Source organism: Phacochoerus africanus, chromosome 8 (assembly GCF_016906955.1).
Source record: "Phacochoerus africanus isolate WHEZ1 chromosome 8, ROS_Pafr_v1, whole genome shotgun sequence".
NCBI classification, from domain to species: Eukaryota; Metazoa; Chordata; class Mammalia; order Artiodactyla; family Suidae; genus Phacochoerus; species Phacochoerus africanus.
Window position 1 is genome coordinate 43,193,636 of NC_062551.1, and position 20,347 is coordinate 43,213,982.

Sequence of the window (20,347 nt, forward strand, 5' to 3'; positions counted from 1 at the left end):
AGATACCACCTGAATCCTACTGAGTCTTTAATAGCCCTCATTGGAGATGCACTTAGGCCCCTGGAATCTTTAAGCACCTGTAAGGGGTGCTACAGACATTTAAATCTCTTACTTACTAAAGGATTATCTTTCAGAAATTGATGTCCCCACAGAATTTATTGTTACCAGTTAGATGAACTGACTTAGCTGTCTTGGAAGAGAAGCTTTAGGGAAATCATCAGGTGTGTACTCAGTTATTTCAAAGAAGAAAATCAGATCGTAACTTTGGGAAAAAATTGATTTAAGCTGTCTTTTTTCCTGTGCAAATCAAAGCTAGCACAAGCAGTCATGCATAGAACAGAAATGTAACTGTTGTCTTGACTACCTTACCGAAGTGTTTGGGCATGGAAGTTTTTAGTCTATCAGTATAAAATTGAGGGAAGCCAAGTACAGGGGATGGGTTAGTTTAGAGCTTTGGGAATTGTAAATGCCTTTTGTAACTTTTGTTCTGTAGGTTACCTATGAACCATTAGGAATGATCTGCCTTGGTTGGCAGGTCTCTGGTTTAGGAATTAGGTTTACTATAAATTTCTGACTGCATCGGAGTCTTCCGGGATAGGTGCTTTCTGACTGGTCTTGGCTGCAGGTGGTGTGTACGATCAGAGCAGCCTGTCCTGCTGTCTGGCCTCTTTTACACTGAGAGGTGAGCTCAGATAACTTTGGACATTCTTACTAAGGAGTAGTAAGATTAAAAAAAATTATCGAAGTATAGTTAATTTACAATGAGAAGTGGGTAAGATTTTAATAACATGATCAGAATTTTGAAATTCAGATCATGAGTGTGAAATTCCCAAATTTACATAAAGATGTATGTACAATTTAGTATTTGGTATTAAAGGAAGTTGTAGCAGCTTTTGATGTTTCTTAATCCCCATTAGAGGGCTTGAGACCTGAACAACCCAGTTAAAGCACTCGGAGAGTGTTTTTGATGCCTTCGAAACAGGAAAAAATTTTTGTTTGACAAAAGCTAGGAAGGAAGAAAATCCATTCTGTAGCTGTTAGATCTGCTTCTCAGGAAAAAGTACTTTTTCTTTTTGTTCCTAGCTTTCCTCAGTTTGTGAGATTACTCTATTTTTTTAAATATAATTTTATTTCTTTCAATGAATTTGAAATAAAAAAAAAAACACTTTGGAGTAATGACTGTATTTCATTGTGGGTTTCTTTATGTTAAATACAAAGAAAGCAGTCTGATCATTAACCAGCTCTGAGGAGCAGGCAAGTGCCCTGCTGCCCTTCTGCTCCCAGCCCAGGGCAGGGGTGAGAGGCGTGGGGGCTGGCAGGGCCACGTTTGTCTGGGTCTGGACTTGCCTTCATGAGAGGAACACGGTCTTCTCTGAAGCTAGTGCCTCTTGAGTTATCTTCTTTGTCACCTGGTCTAACGGGAAGCCAAACAGCAGCATAGAGGAGCAGTAACTCACATCCTCTTAGACACCTGGTATCTTAAGTGTGTGGCTTCCGCCCACGGAGTGGTAGGAAATGAGGTCGTAGGCTTCAAGGTGAACGGGAAGGTCAAAGTGAGGCTTGTCCCCTGACCATCCATTTTCTACCACGGACATGGTCTCCATGTACATGATGCCGTGCGTGTCTGTAGACGTGATGTCATAAGTAAGAGTCCTCGAAGCTGACTCGAGTGTTTCAAGGGAAGATGCTGTTTAGAGCCCGTCTTCCATGATCTTTCCGTTACTCTCACGTCTTGGGAAACAGCTTTCTATTTATCACATTTTAATGAAAACTGCGGGACAGTAATTAGTTCTCTGGGTAATGTGTTCATCCTGTTTCATTTTTATGAATCAGTTGTAATTTTTTTTTTTGCTTTTCAGGGCCTCACCTGTGGCATATGGAAGTTCCAGGCTAGTGGTTGCATCAGAGCCGCAGTTGCCGGCCTCTTCCACAGCCACAGCCACACCATATCCAAGCCCGAGTCGGCAATCTACACCACAGCTCATGGCGATGTTGGATCCTTAATCCACTGAGAGGCCGGGGATCGAATTCGTGTCTTCGTGGATCTTAATCAGGCTCATTACTGCTGAGCTCTTGTTTAATGAATGCCCTTCAGACCTACTGATCTTTGGTGGCCTGTGCCTGTCTGAAGGGTTCATATGTGTCCCAAGTCTTTTTTTTTTTTCCCCCTTGCGTTTTAGGGCAGCATCCGAGGCATATGGAAGGTCCCGGGCTAGGGATCAGCCTGCGCCACAGCCACACGGGGTCTGAGCCGCATCCGCAACCCACACCACAGCTCACGGCAACGCTGGACCCCTAACCCACTGAGTGAGGCCAGGGATCAAATTTGTGTCCTCATGCATACTAGTTGGGTTTGTTTCCACCAAGCCATGACGGACACTCCTAATATTGCCTCATTTTAATGGGACTGCATCACGAGCACTTTGGTGTCACTGCCATAGGAAGGAATTAATTTGTCCTAAACTCTTCAGTGCCTTAAACGGTCTCTGGTTTGGGCTACAGAGTTTCCCTGCCTTGTCAGGGTTTTATCTCTGATGGCCTGTCCTTCTCATCTGTCCTCCCTCTTGGCTCCGAAACTCCTGGATTTGAGCTCTGTGCAGAGAGAACCCTGGAATGGTGTGCAGAATTCTAGACGCCGCAGGGTTGGGGGCAGCTCTGCACGGCTGTGGGAGAAATGGGTTCTGCCTCTGGCGGGGGCCAGGCCGACTGGCCCTGGATGCTCCACTTAGAGGAGACAGATGGACTCGGCCAACGTGGAAGGACCGAGAAGGCTCACCTTTACCATGGTGCTGCCTTAGGTGGCAGTGTCTCTCAAACAGATGCTGGCTTTGCTGGCATGTCGCACATGAAAAGGAAATCAAGGACGAGGAATCTCTAAGTCTCAAGTTTTAAATAACTGAAGTGCCACATAAGTCTGCCCCCTTTGGAAATCCAGCTTTGAGGCAGTCACAATATCAAAAAGGCTTCTTACTCTTTGGTCCCCCTGTCACGTGTGCAGAGGCAGGACAGCTCCACCCCCTGTGCCCGGGGCCCCGTGATCTCTGCAAGGCCAGTTTCCAGGTCTAAGCATGCAGTGCTCACCTGCAAAGGGATACAGAGAGGGAGCTGGGCCCAAGGGACCGTTTTAGGAAAGCTTCTATTGCAAATTCCATTCTGCATATTGGTGTTTGAGAGAAAACACTGGAAATACACCTTTCTTGAGAAGAATACAAACGATGGCAAGACACACACTGAGTTGCTGGTAAAGAACAGGATTTATTGAAAATAAAGAATAGGATAATTGAAAATTAGCATTTAAAAGCCACTGTCATTTAAGCAAAGTAGTAACAGCTTCAGGGTGTGATCCCCACAGAAGAGTAATTAAAAAGTTTCTCCCTAGGAAACAGCACTGAATGGGGTGCTCAAGTGCCAATGTTGCCTGTGACGGTGGAGCACCGGACCCCTGCTCGCTGCTGGAGGGCCAATCTGCAGGCCCTCCGTGATGTCAGCTTGTGAGGCTGAGGCTCTACTTTGGTCCAGAGAAGGGAACAAAAGCTTTGTCGCGGCCTGCCATGCAAGCTTCAATCTCCTCCACTGTGCGGGGCACACAGGTCAGCAGCTCCATGCCACTGTCGGTCACCACGACGTCCTCCTCGATCCGGACCTGGGTCAGACCGACGGGCCCATGTTATTTCTGAGCCAGCCACCCGATGGCCCCAGGCTGACCCCCGCTGAGGAGCAGTCAGAGCAGTGGGCAGCTGCTGGGAGGAAGTCTGCTCCCACGGGGCCATCTGCTCGTGCCACCTGCCCACCCTGGCCTTGCCCCAGGGTGGATGGCAGGGTTTTTGTAGAATCTGTTATGTTGAGGGCTGAGGCCCCTGCCCAGTGACAGACTACGAGAAAGGGCGGGCCAGGTCCTTCTCAAGTGAGGAGATCCAGGACAAAGAGGGGACCTGCAGCAGTTGAGGGGGTGATGTGGGAGCAAGGACACGGGGCCCATTGGCACTCACCCCACCAAAACCACGGAAGCGCTGCAGGACCTCGCGGTTGAAGAAGCAGGCGCGGGCCGGGTCCGCCAGGGCCTCGTCCAGGAGGTGGTCGATGAAGTAGATGCCCGGCTCCACCGTGAGCACCATGCCCGCCTGCAGGTGCCGAGCGGTGCGCAGGCTCCGCAAGCCGGGCTCATCGATGCGCTCCACGCCCTGCGGCAGAAGGCAGTGAGCAGGACCGGGATGGGGAGCCTCCCCCCAGCACACCCTCCCCTGCAGGCATCCAGCGAGGGGCCTGCCTCGAGCCCCATAGGTCCCCCTGGAGCTGCGGGGTTCTGTGCCCATGGGGGTCTCCAGGCCAGACTCGGGCTTGCTCTGCTGTCCACGGTGCTTCACATAAGCTCCTCTGCTCCCTGCATGCCCTCTCCCCCCCCCCCCCGCCCCGGGTTTTTCGTGTCCCTGCCCCTTGCTACCCTCAGAACTGCGCCCCATGGACGCCCATGCACACACATGCAGGGCGAGCTGCCCCTGCTGGCCCACGGGGCTGGCTGCCTCCCCCGGGCCTTTTGCCTGTGAGGGGAACAGTAGAAGCCAAAAAAGCTCTTAAGGAGGCTGCTGGGCCCCCCAGGCTGCATCTCTTCTTCCCGGCAGCTTAAGTGGAAACCAGCCCCAGAAGTTCGGGGCCTCGTCCCCTCCCCCCCAAGCCGTCTTAAGGTTTTCCAAGTGGCCTTCCAGGAGGAGGGACAGGTGCTGTCAGCAGGATGGGCCTGCCAGCTCTGGTGGGTGTGTGCTGGATGCACGCTCACCCCGTATGCATGGCCGGGGCAGGTGGGGGTGCCTCCACACCATGCCCATGTGCTGGGCCCCGACTGAGCGCTGGGGACCGGCTCTCAGCCCTGCAGAGGCAGCACCCCCACCAACACTCACACAGTGTGGCCAACAGGGCCACCTGGGCTGTGAGGTCAGGTGGTGCCTAGGACACTTGCAGAAATTTCCCTACTTCCCCCGGGTCCCTGAGGCATTTGTCTGGCCCTCGGCCAAGGCCTGTTAGCGAGTGGGCAGCGGGCAGGCTTTCTGGTTGGGCTCTGAGCTTGCCCTGCCCTGCTCGCCACTCTCCCCTGGAAGCCCAGCTGCTGGAGAGGGAGTTGTCATTTCTGACTGTTTGGGAGCCAAGAACATCAGACTTCAATTAGTGGTTCATGTAAGGTAACCAGAAACGGGCTGGTGCAGCCTCCATCTACGGCTGGGCACAGCGGGAAGGCTGTGACCGTGATTCCATGAGGGCGGGGATGGCAGGGCATGCAGAAACTGGTGCACAGCCCCCTGACCTGGTGTGAGCCAGGCTGCGACAGAGGTGATGAAGGGACTTCAAGGCTCTGCGACCCCTGACGGGTCATGCTCTGGGCACAGTCGCCCGTCTGGTGTGGGACCTGACCCCACAGCGCTCTTTGCCTGGAGGGGCTCGGCAGAAGGGCAGGGGACATAGAAGGGCACTGTCGGGGATGACACCCGTGCCCAGGTGAGGTGCCTGTGGGGCGGGGGTGGGGCCTGGCTCCTGAAGCCTGTGCCTGCCTCCAGGCAGCCCCTCCCTCCATGCTACCCTCTTAAGTGCCGTCCCCTTCCCTCCACTCCAAGGTCGTCAAAGCCAGGGGCTCGGTGGCAGAGGCAGAGAGCTGCCCTGGGCGTGTGCACCAAGGGCGAGGGGTTTGCGCAAACTTGTACGGACAGGCTTCCCTCCAGAAGACTGCAAGACCTCCTCTCAAAGTGTGGGTGGGGAGAACGGGGCAGGGGGCTCCCCCGGGGGCACCTACCCAGCCACTGACCATGACCCCTCCCGAGCATCAAGCTCGCAGAGTCCGCGCCTCGGGGCCCACCAAGAACAGCCACGGTGGGGCTGGGAGAGGAATGGGGACTGGGCTGAGCGGGGAGGAGACCCCATGAAGGGGACTGCAGCCTTGCTGGGGGTCTGGGGGCACCCGCCCAGGCTGGGTCTGCAGCTGCTTCCGCCTGGGCCCAGGGCTTGATGGGGCCTCAACTTTACTGGGCTCCCAGCAGAGGAGACCCAGATGTGTCTGTAGGCCTGAAATAAAACAAATGACTTTTATAGGAAAAGCCATATTTTTTCCACAATGTTTATCTGTCAGAAGAATAGACTCTGTGAGCACAAAGGGCTGCTTACTGGAAAAGATGAAAACAGTTTGCTGCCAATTTTCTCTGGTGGAAAAAAAGTACTTTGGCGACTAATGAATAACGAACCTCAGTTAACAATGTCTGGAAGGCCCTGCTCTTGGCTCCCTGCACACGATGTGATGGATAGAAATTAGGAAATTAAAACTGATTTTGTTTCTCCAAATTTAACTGTTTACACTTGAGGAAAAAATAATGGAATAATAATGCTTCTCTTGAGCAATTTTTTTCCCCCCAAAATCGTTCTTAGCGCTTTCAAAATACCCTGCAGCTAACAGGCCAAGCCTGGTCTTGGCTAACTGGCTGGTGGGCCCCAGGGCGTGCACCAATTGCATAATCCACCCCCTGCACCGTGGGCACCAGGCCAGGCAGCAGGGCCCAGCCCACCCCCACCCGCTGGGCTGGGAAGGCTGCAGCCACCTGCCCAGTGGGCAGGGCCTCCCAAAGCTGCAAGCGCCCTCTGGGTGGTCCTACCAAGGGTCGGTCAGTGGGAGGGGTGGGGAAAGCCTGGTCTGGAGATGCCCACACAAGCCTCCCTCCCTGCCAAGGGTGCCCCCACCCCCCGGAGACAAGGAGGCCACAGAGGCGTGCTGGCCTAGGAACCTGCGGGGCAGAGGCTGCACCAGGGAGGGGCACTGGGCTCAGCTAGTCCCAGGAGGGAGCGGGGCCAGCCACCAGCTGGTGGAGCCCCATCACCCCCGTCTGAATGAAGCCAGAGGCCGGAGGAGCTCCCGCTACCCTGTGGGGGCTCCATGCGCCACACACGGACTGTCCGCCCCCTTTCCAGGCGGGCACTGCATCCAGTGCACAGCCCGGGGCTCTGTGCTGATCACACCCGTGCCACACCAAGTCCCATGGAGGCGGCCACTCACAGGAACACCCCTAGTCCTGACCGAGGCCCTTGGGTGTGGAGGGCATGGCAGCCCTGCCCTCTATACCCCAGTCCCCAGGAGGGCCAGGCTCAGCTCCGGCTCACAGGCAGGCCACTCAGCGGCTGCGCCCACACTGACCTCAGGGTAGCCGCCCACGTCGTGCACATCGATGCCCAGGAAGTGGCCGAGCCCGTGAGGCATGAACACGGCTCCCAGGTGGACCTGGACCATGGCGTCCACACTGCCGGTCAGGATGCCGATGCGGGTCAGCTCTTCCAGGTGGATGCGGTCGGCCAGGCGGTGCATGTCAGGCCACCAGACGCCTGTGGCTCAAAAAGAGGTTGCAGTGAGCAGTGGAGACCGGCGGCCTGGCCAGGGCTTCCCAGGGCGAGGTTGTGGGGGACACGCGAAGCCTCACACTGGCCAAGGCCACAGGGCTGGAGGTGAGGGGCAAGAGTGACACGGCCCAGGTGGCCCTCCGTGCGGGACTTGCCCAGTACAGCTCTGGACTGGAGACCCTTCCTCTCCCTCCTATGCCTTCAGGGGTAAGCTCCTGTCACCCATGGTTACCCGCAGGGGCTCAGCCCAGGTCATGTCCATGCCTGGGCCCAGGGAGCAAGATCTGGCGGCAGCAGGAGGAGAAAAGCATACGTCCCCAGGTCCCCACGTGTGGATGTGAGGTTGCATCAGTGAGCCCCAGCCCCAGGCTCAGGCTCCAACACAAACGCTGCCTCTGAGCCTCAGCGGGGCAGGGCAGGGGCGTCCATGCACACCCCGCGTGGGGCTGAATCAGCCTTGGAGTCTCTGTGGGGAGCAAAGGTTTCTGGGGTGAGGATGTGGCTGGCACAGCCTCACAGGCTACCTGGCAGGGGTTCGTGACCCTGTCTGCTACTGGCACCAGGTGATCCTCTCCCCAGGCTCAGCCATGGCCACACCCCTGTTTCTGGGGCAAAGGTCACCATGGAGAGTGTCCTCAGACACTAAGTACAGGCTCTGTGGGTGGTCAAGGACTCAGCCCTTCCTGGCCCTAAGGGGGGACCTGGGGGGCTGGAGCCTATGGCTCTTGGAGAGCCTCAGCCATCACCAGGACATGGCTGCCCTGCCCACCGGGCTCCGTGAAGTCCCCACCTTCAGCCTCGCTCAAGGGCACTGGGTGCTCAGCCTAAGCATCAGACAAAGACCTTGGCTGGCAAAGCTCCCTGCCCCACCCTGAAGGGGGTGGGGGGGCAGGCCATGTGCTGGCAGAAGCCAGTGGCCCCAGGACAGGCAGGGCCAGGTGGACAGGGTGGGGGCCTGCATCCAGAGAGGGTGGCCAGTGCTGGTCCCCACGGCCCCTCCTCGTGGAGGGTGACCCTGGCTCCCACATACCCCATCACCGATGCTGCTGCTGCAAGACGGCAGTGCTGTGGCTCCACACCCCGAGGGCCGTGTTGGACCCCGCACTGACAGGGCTCAGGCCTCTAGGGTCTGACTTTCTGTGGCTGGCAAAAGGCAGATGATGGGCCCAAGGATTACGTAAAGGGAGATGAGAGCCCATCCTGGGACACAGGCCATCCCCTCTCAGACACTCTGGCTGGGCACCAGTCCCCCAGGCAGGGGCCCCTTCCCTGTCAGAGATGGGGAAGGGGGACACAGTTGGGGTCTTGAGCTGGCTGGGGCACAGGGCTGATCCAACCTCCTGCACCCCCGGGACCTGGCTTCTAAGCAGGTCTGTGGTGCTGCACCCTGGCCAGTTCACAGGGCAGTCAGTGGCCAGCCCCTAGCTCAAGTGCATGGAGGCCAAGGATACAGGATGCCCAGTGTTGTCCCTTGTCCGTAGACACAGCCTCCTTGGGGTCCAGCTCCTGAGTCCAGCCCGTTCTACCCAGTTGGACCAGGGGTCTGGAGCAGGGCAGCTTGCACGGCTGGGTCTGAACTCCTGAGCGCCAGCCAGCACGGGGGGCTTTTCTCTGATGGGCTGGCATCCTGAAATGGGCACCTGGGTAACTGACATCTGCTGTGTGACCTGAGCAAGCCTTCAATTCCATGAGCCTCAGATGCCACCTTTGTCAAAGAGGCCACAACAGTGGCCCTGGAAAGCTGGATGCAGAGGCTCTGGCGTCTCCTGGAGGACCAGGTCACTAAACCCCCAAACTGTGATTAGCTGCTGTTCATCCATCACTCGTGGCCTGTCAGACCCTTTACATTCACTGTGTTCCTGGGGCACAAGCCAAGCCTGCCCTAGCCTCGGCCACTGCTCTTCTCTATGACTGACCCACCACCTCGTCCTCCCCAAGCCAGGCCACCTCCAGACTCCACGTCAGGTCTCTCCACGTCAGATCCTTGGCAGACCCGGCTGGCCTGCAACTCTTCATCCTTGGGGGTCTCAGCATAAACGTCAGCCCCTCCTGGAGAGCCCTTCCCCGGTCATTCTCGCTCTGCTGTTCTGGCTACTTCTCTCGCTGCACCTGGTTGCCCGGGCAGCTGTGCTTACTTGCTTCTCGGGTCTCCCCACCAGAAGGGCAGCTGCCTCCCCCAGTCACACCAGGGCCCTTGGGTGCAGTTCAAGGGCAAGTTTGCAGCACACTCTTTTATTTCCTGCTTGTTGGGGCTGCACCCTTGGCGTATGGAGGTTCCCAGGCTAGGGGTCCAATCGGAGCTGTAGCCGTGGCCTACCCCACATCCACAGCCACGCCAGATCTGAGCCGTGTCTGCATCCTGCAGCACAGCTCATGGCAATGCAGAATTCTTAACCCACTGAGTGAGGCCAGGGATCGAACCCACAACCTCATGGTTCCTAGTTGGATTCGTTTCCACTGCACCACAACGGGAACTCCAGCACGCTCTTTTCTAAGGCCTGCTCCAGCCCAGCGGTTCTGGGCCTAAAAGAGCCCCCAGCAGCTCCCATCACTCAGCCTGGCCCCGGGGGCTGAGGGAGGGCTGATGCCCCAAGCCCAGAGCAGCTCCACCTCTCCTGGGCAGGGCCTTTTCCGGTCACCAAGGGAGAGGCCCGGGAAGCAGCCTGACTTCAAACCTGGCTAACTTCCACCGCGGGGCTGCGGTCTCGGCCTGGCCTTGGCGGAGGGTGGGAATCAGGTATAAATCAAGCTCCGTGCTGGCAGCTCGGCTCCCTTTCTGTCCTCGTGGCCCCTTGTGGGGGCCGGACGTGCAGGCCCCGACGGTCCCCACGGCGCCTCTAGTCCTCCTCGCCTGCACACCCTTGGGGAAGGCCTTGCACACAGCTCTCTTGGCCAGGAGTGGGAGTTGCTGCCTGTGTGTGGTTAGGGTTGTGACAGTGATTAAACCTCCAGCAACTTGGCCCCAGCGTCTGGCCCGGATGGTGGTTACGACACCCACGGCTAGGGGCAGAGGCCCCTGAAGTATGCGGAGGTTCCCGACCTCGGGCAAGGTTCGAGGGGTGGGCAAGGGCCAGAGGGCCTCCCTGCCTGCCTGATGCACTGGTGTCCCAGCTCCTCAGCCCCTGCGGCCCGTGGCACCTTGGAGCCCATCTGCCCAGCCAGAGCCATTGGCGGTCCCCCAAGCCTGATTACTGGGGACGCCACACTGGGGATCACCCTGCAGAAACCAGGCACCATCTGCCCTGCCTGCCCGAGCACCTCCAGTGGCCGCCAAGTCTTGTTGCGTCTTCCCGAAACATCTGAACCTGGCACCTCTGTGGGCCCTCACCTCTCCTGGACCCCTGCCTGCCTTCCTCCCTGTTCCTCGCAATGCCTCACCCCCACAGCATCCTGCATGAGGCCAGGACACCCAGCCATCTCTTTGGAACATGGGTCAGACCGGGCCAGCCCTCTCTCCAGGGACAGAGCCCTGAGCTTCTTGGCCCTGCTTCCCACTCCAGCCTCCTCCCTCACCCACTGCACAGCCAAGGGCCCTGAGACTGGCGCCCTGGTGCCTTCACCTGCTGTTCCCTCACTGTCCCAGTCTCACTTCCATTCCTCCTGTAGGCCTGTGCTGAAGCTTTCTCCAGGAAGCCCTCCTTGACTGCCCCTTCCTGTGCTGCCAGAGCCTAGCACACTGGCACAGCCACGGCCAGTCATGGGCTCTGAACCCTGAGAGGGCGGGGCCTATGCCCTGCTCCGAGCCTGGAAACCGAGTGGCCTGAGCGGGAGCCCCAGCCTTCCTTGTGGCTCTCTTGCAGCCCGGGATGTGACCCCACGGGCTCAGGATTCAGGTGTGCTCTGCAACCCTGCTCCTCCATGCACTCGGACCCCAGGATTCCCGGGTAGCAAATGGGTTTGTGCTCTACCACCTGCCTTTTGGCTCAGAGGGATCAGAGTCCCAGTGCCCAGAGACCCTACTATATGCCCAGAGCAGCTCCAAGTCACTGGCTGGTTGGTCTTCTGTGCCCACCTGGCCCCCCTCAGGCCTCGCCTTCTCCTGATGGGCCAGGAGCCTTGGAGCCTGCGGGCCTGCTGCCTGGGCCGGCTCCTTGTAGCCTCCGCAGCATCCATCACAGTCTTGAGGCCTCCTGCCTGGAGCGTGACAGCCCAGGGGGGCTCCGAGGGCCTGAGCCTAGCCGGGAAGTCAGCAGAGGGCCCCTTACAGCCACGTCCAGACAAAGAATCAGTTCATTTGAAGACAATGGCCCTCACGGGAGGAGAGCGCGCCAGGCCCTGGGGGTGCAGCAGGAAAGGCTCGGGGCTGGGGTCCCAGGGCAGGCCTGCAGGCTGCAGGGAGCTGTCTGGCAGCCTGGCTGGTGCGGGGCTGAGAGCCTCTGGTCCACCCCACCTCGCACCCCTGCCTGCCATCAGGACCTCTGGGGACCCACTGACCCCTCAGAAGGCGCCTTGCTGCAGAGTTGAGCATGGCTACCTCCCTCAGTCTCTGAGAGGTCCCTCCCCCTACATCCTGGCAGGCAGGCCAGGCAGGGCGGGAACTCGCCCACTGCCCTTCGGCCAGCAGGGGGCCTCTCTGGCCAGAGGGGGTACACAGGGCCCTCACCAAACACAGCCCTCCCTGCCCTGGCTTCTGCCAGAGGGCGCGCCTGGTCTGGACAGCGCCCTGTCCCCGCCCCCCCCACCTGCCGGACACTGGGATCTGCACCATCTCTAAAGAGAGGCCTGAGGGCGTCTAGCCCCCCCCCCCCCCACCGCAGCCCCCGCACCTGCCAGGGAGGGAGGCAGAGCCAGCAAAGGCGCCCTGACCCTGGGAGCGCAGAATGGCTTTGTCCTGCGGCCGCGGCCAGCTCGGACGCCAGCCTTGGCCCCAGCCCTCCGCACAGCGCCTTCTCCCCCCATGGGGGCCTGGGGTCCCATCGGCAAACTCCCGGGTGTCCTTAGAGACTGGAGGTCTGCGTGGGCTGGGCGCCTGCCCTGACACAGAAGCCACGGGAGCTCTGATTGCACCCAGCCAGAAGCCAGCCTGTGGTCACGGCGTCCCCTCCTGCGGGGCCAGGGAGGGTGGCCTTCTCCCGGGTGCTGCAGCTGCCTGGCCCGCCCTCGTGTGGCCCCTGGGAGTGAGCTCAGCCCTCCTTCCCCCGCTGTCTCTGAGCGGCCCAGGCCAGCCTTCCTCAGTCCCGGGATCCGTGTGCGCTCTGAGCAGGGGTCTCTGCCTCTCCTCTGGGCATCTCGCTGTGACCCCGGCAGCCTTTATTGACTCTTCCCCGGAAGGCGCAGGAAGCAGCCGTGCAGTCTCAGCTGGTGTTTGTCTTGGCCCAGGAGCCGAACCCACAAACCAGGGGCATTTCCGCTAGGACAGGGCACAGGACTGACCTGGCCACGGCCTCTGCGCTGCTATGGGGAGGCGACCTGTCCCCATCTGAGAGCAGCTCTGTGGGCACAGGACCCCCATCCCGCAGGGGCCTGCACTGCATGTGACCCCCAAGGAGCTGTGTGTCACAACCTTAAAGTACGAGGTGGAGGGAGAGGGGAGCTGTGGGGGACCTGCTCCACCCCCCTATGCAGGGGAACGCCGAGGCCGGGCCTATGCCTGCCGTGCGCTGAGGGAGGCCTGCCCCAGAGTCGGCAGGGACCAGAACAGCTGAGCTTGGGCCTGTGGCCTTATGACTGCCCCCAAACTGACAGAGCGAGGAAGCCCTCAGGACCGAGCACCAGGCCCTTTCCACTGTGACGTGGGGCCCCGGGTCTTGTCTGTGGGCCTGGCCACTTTCCGGGAGGAACTGGGGTTCTTCACTGGCCAACTGAGCTGGTCAGGACACCAGTTGGGGAGGCGCCACCCAGGTCCTAGCAAGTCTTCCTGGGGGTAGGTGGGGTGGGCTAGGCCTTGGCCATCACCCCCGACTCGGCCCAGGGTTGGGGCTAAGCAGTGCCAGGGGCTGGAAGCCCGGAGCTGCAAGGTGAGCAAAGACCCCTGGGGGAGACAATGTCCCTTCAGATCCCCACCAGCCCGTCCAGCCAGCACGCCCCCAACCACTGGCCATGCCTCGGCCTCACTCTGTCCACCCCGTCGTCTCCAGTGGGGGTGGGGTAGACAGCCCCCCTTCCCTATTTCCTGGACACCCAGGCCCACCCCACATACCCGGAGGGGCCCGCTGCGGGGCGTGGGTGCACAGGGCTCACCCAGAGGGCTCACCCAGAGGGCTCACCCTGGCGAGCAACCCCTCCCGGGGGGCCATGCCCCTCCACCCCTCTCACCAGCCCAAGCCTTCTGCTGCATCTGAAACCCTTATCACTACAATGACCCATGTTCAAAGCTGAGCAGAACCTTCTATTCCCCCCCCTCTTTAAGCGAGGGGTCAAGGTAAGAGGAAGGGATGTGCCCCTCCCCCGGGGGGTGGGGTGGAGACTGCTCCCTGGGGGCCGGGTTTTACAGGTAACAGGTGACACATTCCAGGGACTAAAGGTCAAAAAGCATAAAAAGCCTCCTGGGGAGCACTGTCCCTCCCCCCACACCCCACCCCATCTGTCCCTGTCTCGTCCTCCGGGATTTACAAGCACAGGTGAATCCAGGTCTTTACTGTCCTCTTTTGCACAAAAGGGGCCCGAGGCCACCCCATCCTGCACTTCTCTAAGTAATAATCCGTCCTGGAGGTGTCTGGATTAATCCTTCTCATGGGGGCTGCTGCTTTTCAAACACACTTGGCGCAAGACGTTTTCTTCCTTGGCCGCGAAATCAGCCAAGTCCCGCTGATACTGTCACCTGTCAGGAGCTTGGCTTTAAGGTGTCCTTCTGTGTTTCCCCTTGGGGGCACATGTGAGTCCCCCACCCTTGGGCTGATCTGATCACCAAGCTCTGTTTCCGCTGGACAAGTGAGGGTGTGAGCCCCCGACCCATCGGTCCACTGCTCCCTGGCCTCTGGCGGGCCCCAGGGCTGGCTGAGGGGGCGGGCAAAGCCCTGCTCTCCGGGTGCCTCCCCTGAAGGCGACAGCTGCTGAGGAGCCTTCACAGCCGCACCAACCAGCTGAGCCATGAGCCCAGGGCCCTTACAGCTTGACGACTTGGGATCTTTTTTTTTGTCTCTTTGTCCTTTTAGGGTCGCACCCGCAGCATACGGAGGTTCCCAGGCTAAGGGTCCAACCACAGCTACAGCCTTCCGCCTACGCCACAGCTACAGCAATACGAGATCCGTCTGCAACCTACACCACAGCTCATGGCAATGCCGGATCCTTAACACACTGAGCGAGGCCAGGGATCGAACCCGAAACCTCATGGTTCCTAGTCGGATTCGTTTCTGCTGCGCCACGAAGGGAACTCCTTTTTCTTCTTTTTCTTTTCATAAATAAAAGCTTCACGGAGGGAGGCAAACCTGACTGCCACGGTTCCCCTGTTTCAGTATGAACTCAGGGTCCTCAGAGGGCCCGCAGCCTCCACTCGCCATTTCCTAAACCCTTGGGGAGTCACGGCTCCCGCCACCCCAGCCACAGCCGCCAGGCCCGAACAAGAGCGTCCTCCACACCCAACCAGATGCCAGTGTCCAAGCCAGCCAGGCCCTCCCCGGGGCAGACTCTGCTTCGGGGCCGGGTAGGGGACCTGCTGACATCCCAGGGGCCCATGTGGGCAGGTGGACGTGCAGGTGGAGGAGGTCAGAGGGGACACGGGGTGACCTGGGGCTGAGATTCCCCCATCCCAGCTCTGTCGCAGCTTGGTGGGCAGCGCCCTTTTCCAGGAGTGACCCTGTGGACCTGATTCCACCTAGAGCCTGACTGAGCATGACAGGGGAGCAGATTCAGGTCCCAGGGCGCAGGACCTGCTCCGCAGAGGCATCTGGCCGCCCAGCCCCCCGCGTGCCCACGCCAGGTGTGTCCCCCCGCAGGCGCCGCCCCTGCCCTCACCTGGCTTCATGGAGCTCATGACGGCCCGGCAGCTCCGCAGCACCGCCTCGTAGATGGCCTTCTGGTCCTCGGTGAACTTGCCGTTGGCGGGAAAGGAGCACGTGATGTCCGAGGCAAAGCAGTAGTACTCACCGCCCATGTCGAACAGGCTGCGGGCAGAGCGGCCATGAGGCCAGGGGACGCGCAGGGGCACCCCTGCCCCCGCCCCGGCCTACTTCCCTCAGGGGCGCTGGGCCCGAGCTTTCTCGAAACACGGCCCATGCAGGCAGCAGCTCGGGGCCCTCTCACCCCAGGGTCTCCGCACGGGGCATCCTGGGAGACCTCCGACTCCAGAGCAGGAAGGCTGTGGGCGTGGGACCAACCCTGCCCACCCACCTCACCCTCCCCTGGCTGGGCCTCGGGATGCACGGCGGAGGCGGCTCCCTGAGGAAGGAGCAGAGATGTCCCCGGCCCTGACCTGGCCTCTACACCGGCCCTCCGACAGACCCTCCCTGGGCCGCCGTGCACCCAGCGTGGGGCACAGCTGCAGTTCATGAGGGGCCGCTCACCAGAGCTGGAGGGGACCTTGGGACAGACACACCCACCCGACAGAAGATGTGGGCTGAGCCGCACCACCCATCTCTTGCAGGCCCTGGTGTCGGAGTGAAAACCTAGCTGACAGCTCCGGGGTCCCCTTGGCCAGAGGAGAGTGGCCCTCTCCCCAGTGGGGTGGGACAGTGTGCTCTGCTTGGCCGGCCAAGCCCCCAAGTTGGGGACCTCTTGGCTCCCAGCACCCCCAGGTCACAGGGCAGGAGGCACGAATGGCAGGAGCAGAGAGTGGAAGGAAAGAAGCCCAGAGCTGGGAGTGCAAAGTGGCTGAGGCTGGATGCCGCGGGGACAGACACACGAGCCTGCTGAGTCAGGGGGATGGCCCAGCTGAGCCTGGCCTCCGGACACCCCGTGACAGGGTCCGGCTGCAGGGGGGCTGGGAGGGAACGGGGGGCGGGGAGCCTCACCCCCACACCCCTGCCACCTGACTGTGTGCTCATGGCCCCTAGTCACGGGCAAGTCGAGCGAGAATCCTAGCCCGAGCTCCCTCCGTGGTAGGAGGAGACACAGTAAGTGAGGGGCTGCCGGGTCCAGGCCTGATGATGGGGGCCCCAGATGAGAGGAGTGGCGTGCAGAGACGGAGTGGCCTCCTCATCTGGTCCCACCCGGGCACGCACAGAGCAGAGGCCCACCAGCCCCCTGTCCCCTTCTTGGGGTCATAGTCAAGTCATGATGCTGATGGTGACAAAACCGACTGAGAGGCCCCACTCCAGTGCCAGAGCTTGGGCCCCTGCCGTGTTTCAGAGCCAGATGGGGCGGAGGCGGTGGCAGCGGGCACTGCCCTCTGTGACTGGCTAGAGCCCGGCTCCCCTCTGTGCCTGGCTCCGTCCGTGTAGTGCAGTCTGAGGCCACACGAATCCTGGCAAATCTGAGCCCAGGGACAGAGCCACGCCTCCCATGACAAGGGCCTCTCACCCAAACCCTAATTCTAATAGTAAACACAATGGCTCAACCAACATTCCAGAGGCTGCCCCTGTGCCTGTCTCTGGGGACCCCGACTCCGTGCCCTACAAGGGGGAGCAAGAAGTCAGGCCATACAGCCTGATGGCAGCCCCAGCGACTCCACAGAAAGATTTCTAAAGGAAAGGACGCTCTGCTGGAATCCAAAGTCCCCGGTCAGGCACTTTTTAATCTGCTGTCTTTTTTCCAATTGCAAAACACCATAAACAATGTCAACAGTGCAAAAAGCACCAGATAACAACTCAGGTGATTCTTAGGAGCGGGGGAAGAGCTTCCCTGGCACGGCAGGGGATGTCGGATTGGGTCACAGACTCCGGGGAGACCCTGCCTGGGGCGGCCCAACTTGAGGAGACCTGCCCAGGCCTTGTGTGGGAGCTGAGGACCAAACGGTGAGCGGCCCCGGGCAGACACGCCCAGGCATCCAGTCCCCAGACGCTGCAGAGGCAGAGGCACCAGGGTGTTTGGGCTGACAGCTGCCTGCAGGTGTTTACTCAGTCCTCCCTCCAGCTGGCCAGGCGGGCGGGGTGTAGCTTGGCCCTAAACCACAGGGAAACCGAGGCTTTGAACACTGGTCCAGCTAAGTCCCGAGTTGGGGGTTGGCAGTTCAGGGCCCAGGGATGGGCATCTCTGTCCTGGCTGCGGAGCTCAGCCTTCAGGGCCTCCGTGTTTCCCCTTTGAAAAGGCAGGCGGGAGTTCCCATCATGGCTCAGTGGTTAATGAGTCCAACTAGGAACCATGAGGTTGCGAGTTCGATCCCTGGCCTCACTCAGTGGGTTAAGGATCTGGCATTGCTATGAGCTGTGGTGTAGGTTGCAGATGTGGCTCGGCCTGTGTTGCTGTGGCTCTGGTGTAGGCTGGAGTCTACAGCTCCGATTAGACCCCTAGCCTGGGAACCTCCATATGCCATGGGTGCGGCCCTAGAAAAGACCAAAAAGAAAGAAAAAAAAAGAAAAAGAAAAGAAAATACAGACTCTACCACCACTGGGGCAGGCTGGTGTCCTCTGGGGCCAGCGTGCAGGCAGGCACCTGGAGTTGGCCCGTGGCCCGGGTTCACCCGGGGAGCAGAGCACTCCCCTTTGGGCTGCTCAGAGGCAACAAAGGAAAATGGTCTGTGGTTTGTTGATTTAGAACGTCCAGGAAGGGCCTGAGCAGACAGGACAGAGCCAAGAGTGTGGGCACAGATTCCTGGGGGGCCACCACTTCAGAGGGCGACCTGTAGTAGCGCCTGGGGCAGAACCTTCTATTGGACCGTGCACATCTCCAAGAAAACCAGAAATCGTGCTCTTGAAAAAGCCGGGGAGCCCACAAGAGCGCACCAACCGCTGGAGCCATCGGGAGAGCGCCAGCAGGCCTCTTCCCCAGGACAGACGAGATGCCTGACCAAATCCTCCCTGCTCTCCTCAAAAAAAGAAAATGGGAAGGGGCATGCTTGGAGTTCCTCTGCCAGCCTGGCTTTCGCGCTCAGATTCTAGAAGACTTCCGCTGTATTTTTTGTTTTAAGATCATCCGCTTTCTGGAGAAGGAAGTGTACACCCAGCCGGCCAGCTCCCTCCTGCCCAGCGATGCGGGGCCACGGGGCTGAGGTCTATTTTCGTGCTCTCAGTTCCCTATCTTTTTCTGCCTTTTTTTTTTCTTAAATCCCCCTCTGAGTTCCTACATGCAGAAGTTATTCAGATTCAAGCCATTCTGGAATCCAGGGACGACAGCCATCTCCTTTATAAATCATCTCCCTCCAGCTCCTCCGTGTCCACTCCATCCCCTGACTGCACACTGACGACGCAGGATTCGCTCATACTTTGGCTCAACCCACAACGCAGGATCCTTCCTCCCCGGCTGCCTGGGGACACCCCCCGGGGACCCTACCAGCTTTGGCCGAGTGGATGCGTGTGATAATCAAAGACATCTGGGGAGATATTACACATCTCCGCGCAATATGCTGGCGTCTCCTGCCTCACACGTGTTCATCTGGTTCTATTTCTGGCTCGGATGAGAGGCTCTGTCTTCCATTGGCTCCTCCTGGGCAGCTTCAGGCCCGGGCTACCTGCCACCACTGGCCCACCCAGGCCCTCCCTGGACCCCCCCTCAATTCCCTCGGCCCCACTGCCGGCAGGCGGCCGATGAGATAGTTCGGCCAGTGATGTGAGCCTTGGGAAGAGTTGGGGGGAAATGCTCCAGTGTTGATACAAGGGCCACCGTGCACTTGGCCCGCGGCTGCGTCTGCATCTCCAGGTTGTGGGTCCAGCTCTCCGCTGCCTCTCACGGCAGGTCGGCACTTGCTCACAGACCTACTCACCATGGCAGGAGCATTTCAGACCCCAATGTGCACCCGCCCTAGTCTGCGTCCCAGACCCAGCTGGGGATTTCTGAGCCGGAGGAAACTCCGGCTTCCTGCAGACCTCAGCATGAGACAGAGGGCAAGGCCGACCGCTCCCCTGCCTGTTGCTGCGCCGCGGTGGGCAGCCCCTCCAGAAGAGGCCCACTGCTCCTGGCCAGACCTTCCCTGCAGTGCCAAGCCCCAGGTGTGACTGGTGGGGCAAAGGCCACCACTCGGAGCCCTGGAGGCTCCCTCAGCGCCACAGGCTGACTCCCCTAGCCGACCCCTCCCCTGTGTCCTCTGGGCATCCCTGTTCCCCAATCCAGCCACAGGGCAGCTGCTCATGCAGGGCCCGGGCAGACAGGAAAGCCACCCAAGCAACCAGCCCTCCCCAGGGCGCGGGGTGACGAGGGCCTGCTGTGCGTCTGCATGGAACTGCTGTTACCTTCTTAGGGGTGATGTGGGAAGAAGCAGAGCACCAGTGTGGGCCGTGTCCCCGGGCCCGTCCTGTGGGCGGGACACAGTGGCCACACACCCCGGGGGGTGCTGCCACCACAGCACAGTGGAGGGCAGGGCCGGGCATCACGGCAGTGGCCTCTGCGGGGGAGGCGGTGAGTCGGTGTCACACGCACAGCACATGCTTCGTTTCACTTTTCCGTAAGCAGTGTCCCATGGTGTCTGTGAGCGCACAGACTGTCTGGACCGGCGCTTTCACACTGTGGGCTGTGACGTCAGCCGCGTGGGGTGTGGGGAAGAGGCACAAACGATGGCACAGGATGGACAGAAACCCCGTGGGGAGGGTGTCTGGTCACTATCTGGTGTCTCTGCTTACACGGTACTGGGTTAGAATGTAAAGCCTGCCTCAACCCGGTCAGCAGGTTGAAGGCCACGGCCACTGGTCTGCACCGACGGCTGACCAAGGTCTGTGCCTCACCCCCGCCCCCTGAGAGGAGTATCTTGCCCGCAGGACGGGAGCATGTCCTTAAGGCCAAAAGGCCATCAAATGCTCAGGATGGGGCTGGTCCGAGACAACCGAGTTCTCTCTGAGGAGACGGTGAGGTGGCGGGTCTGGGCTGGGTCTGGTCTCAGGGAGATAGGCCTGGAGGTGACACTTGCTCTCTAAAGATGACTGAGACCTCAGGCGCCAGAACGAGTGGGGGCTGGGCGCCCCTCAGTGGGGCAGCAGGGAGCCCCAGATACAGACTCGCCCCTCTGTGGGGCAGCAGC

General features: G+C 59.8%; 1 protein-coding gene across 1 annotated transcript in view; it reads right to left on the bottom strand.

Moving 5' to 3' along the window:
- Positions 1–3,235: 3,235 nt before the first annotated feature.
- The window catches only part of PEPD (peptidase D), a 113,258-nt gene continuing 96,146 nt past the window's right edge, over positions 3,236–20,347 (bottom strand). The window contains exons 12-15 of the mRNA XM_047794024.1: positions 15,259–15,407; positions 7,166–7,350; positions 3,990–4,181; positions 3,236–3,643 (exon numbers count right to left, since the gene is read on the bottom strand). Of these exons, the coding sequence (XP_047649980.1) occupies positions 3,506–3,643; positions 3,990–4,181; positions 7,166–7,350; positions 15,259–15,407 (664 nt within the window). The 3' untranslated portion in view covers positions 3,236–3,505. The remainder of the gene's footprint in view (positions 3,644–3,989; positions 4,182–7,165; positions 7,351–15,258; positions 15,408–20,347) is intronic.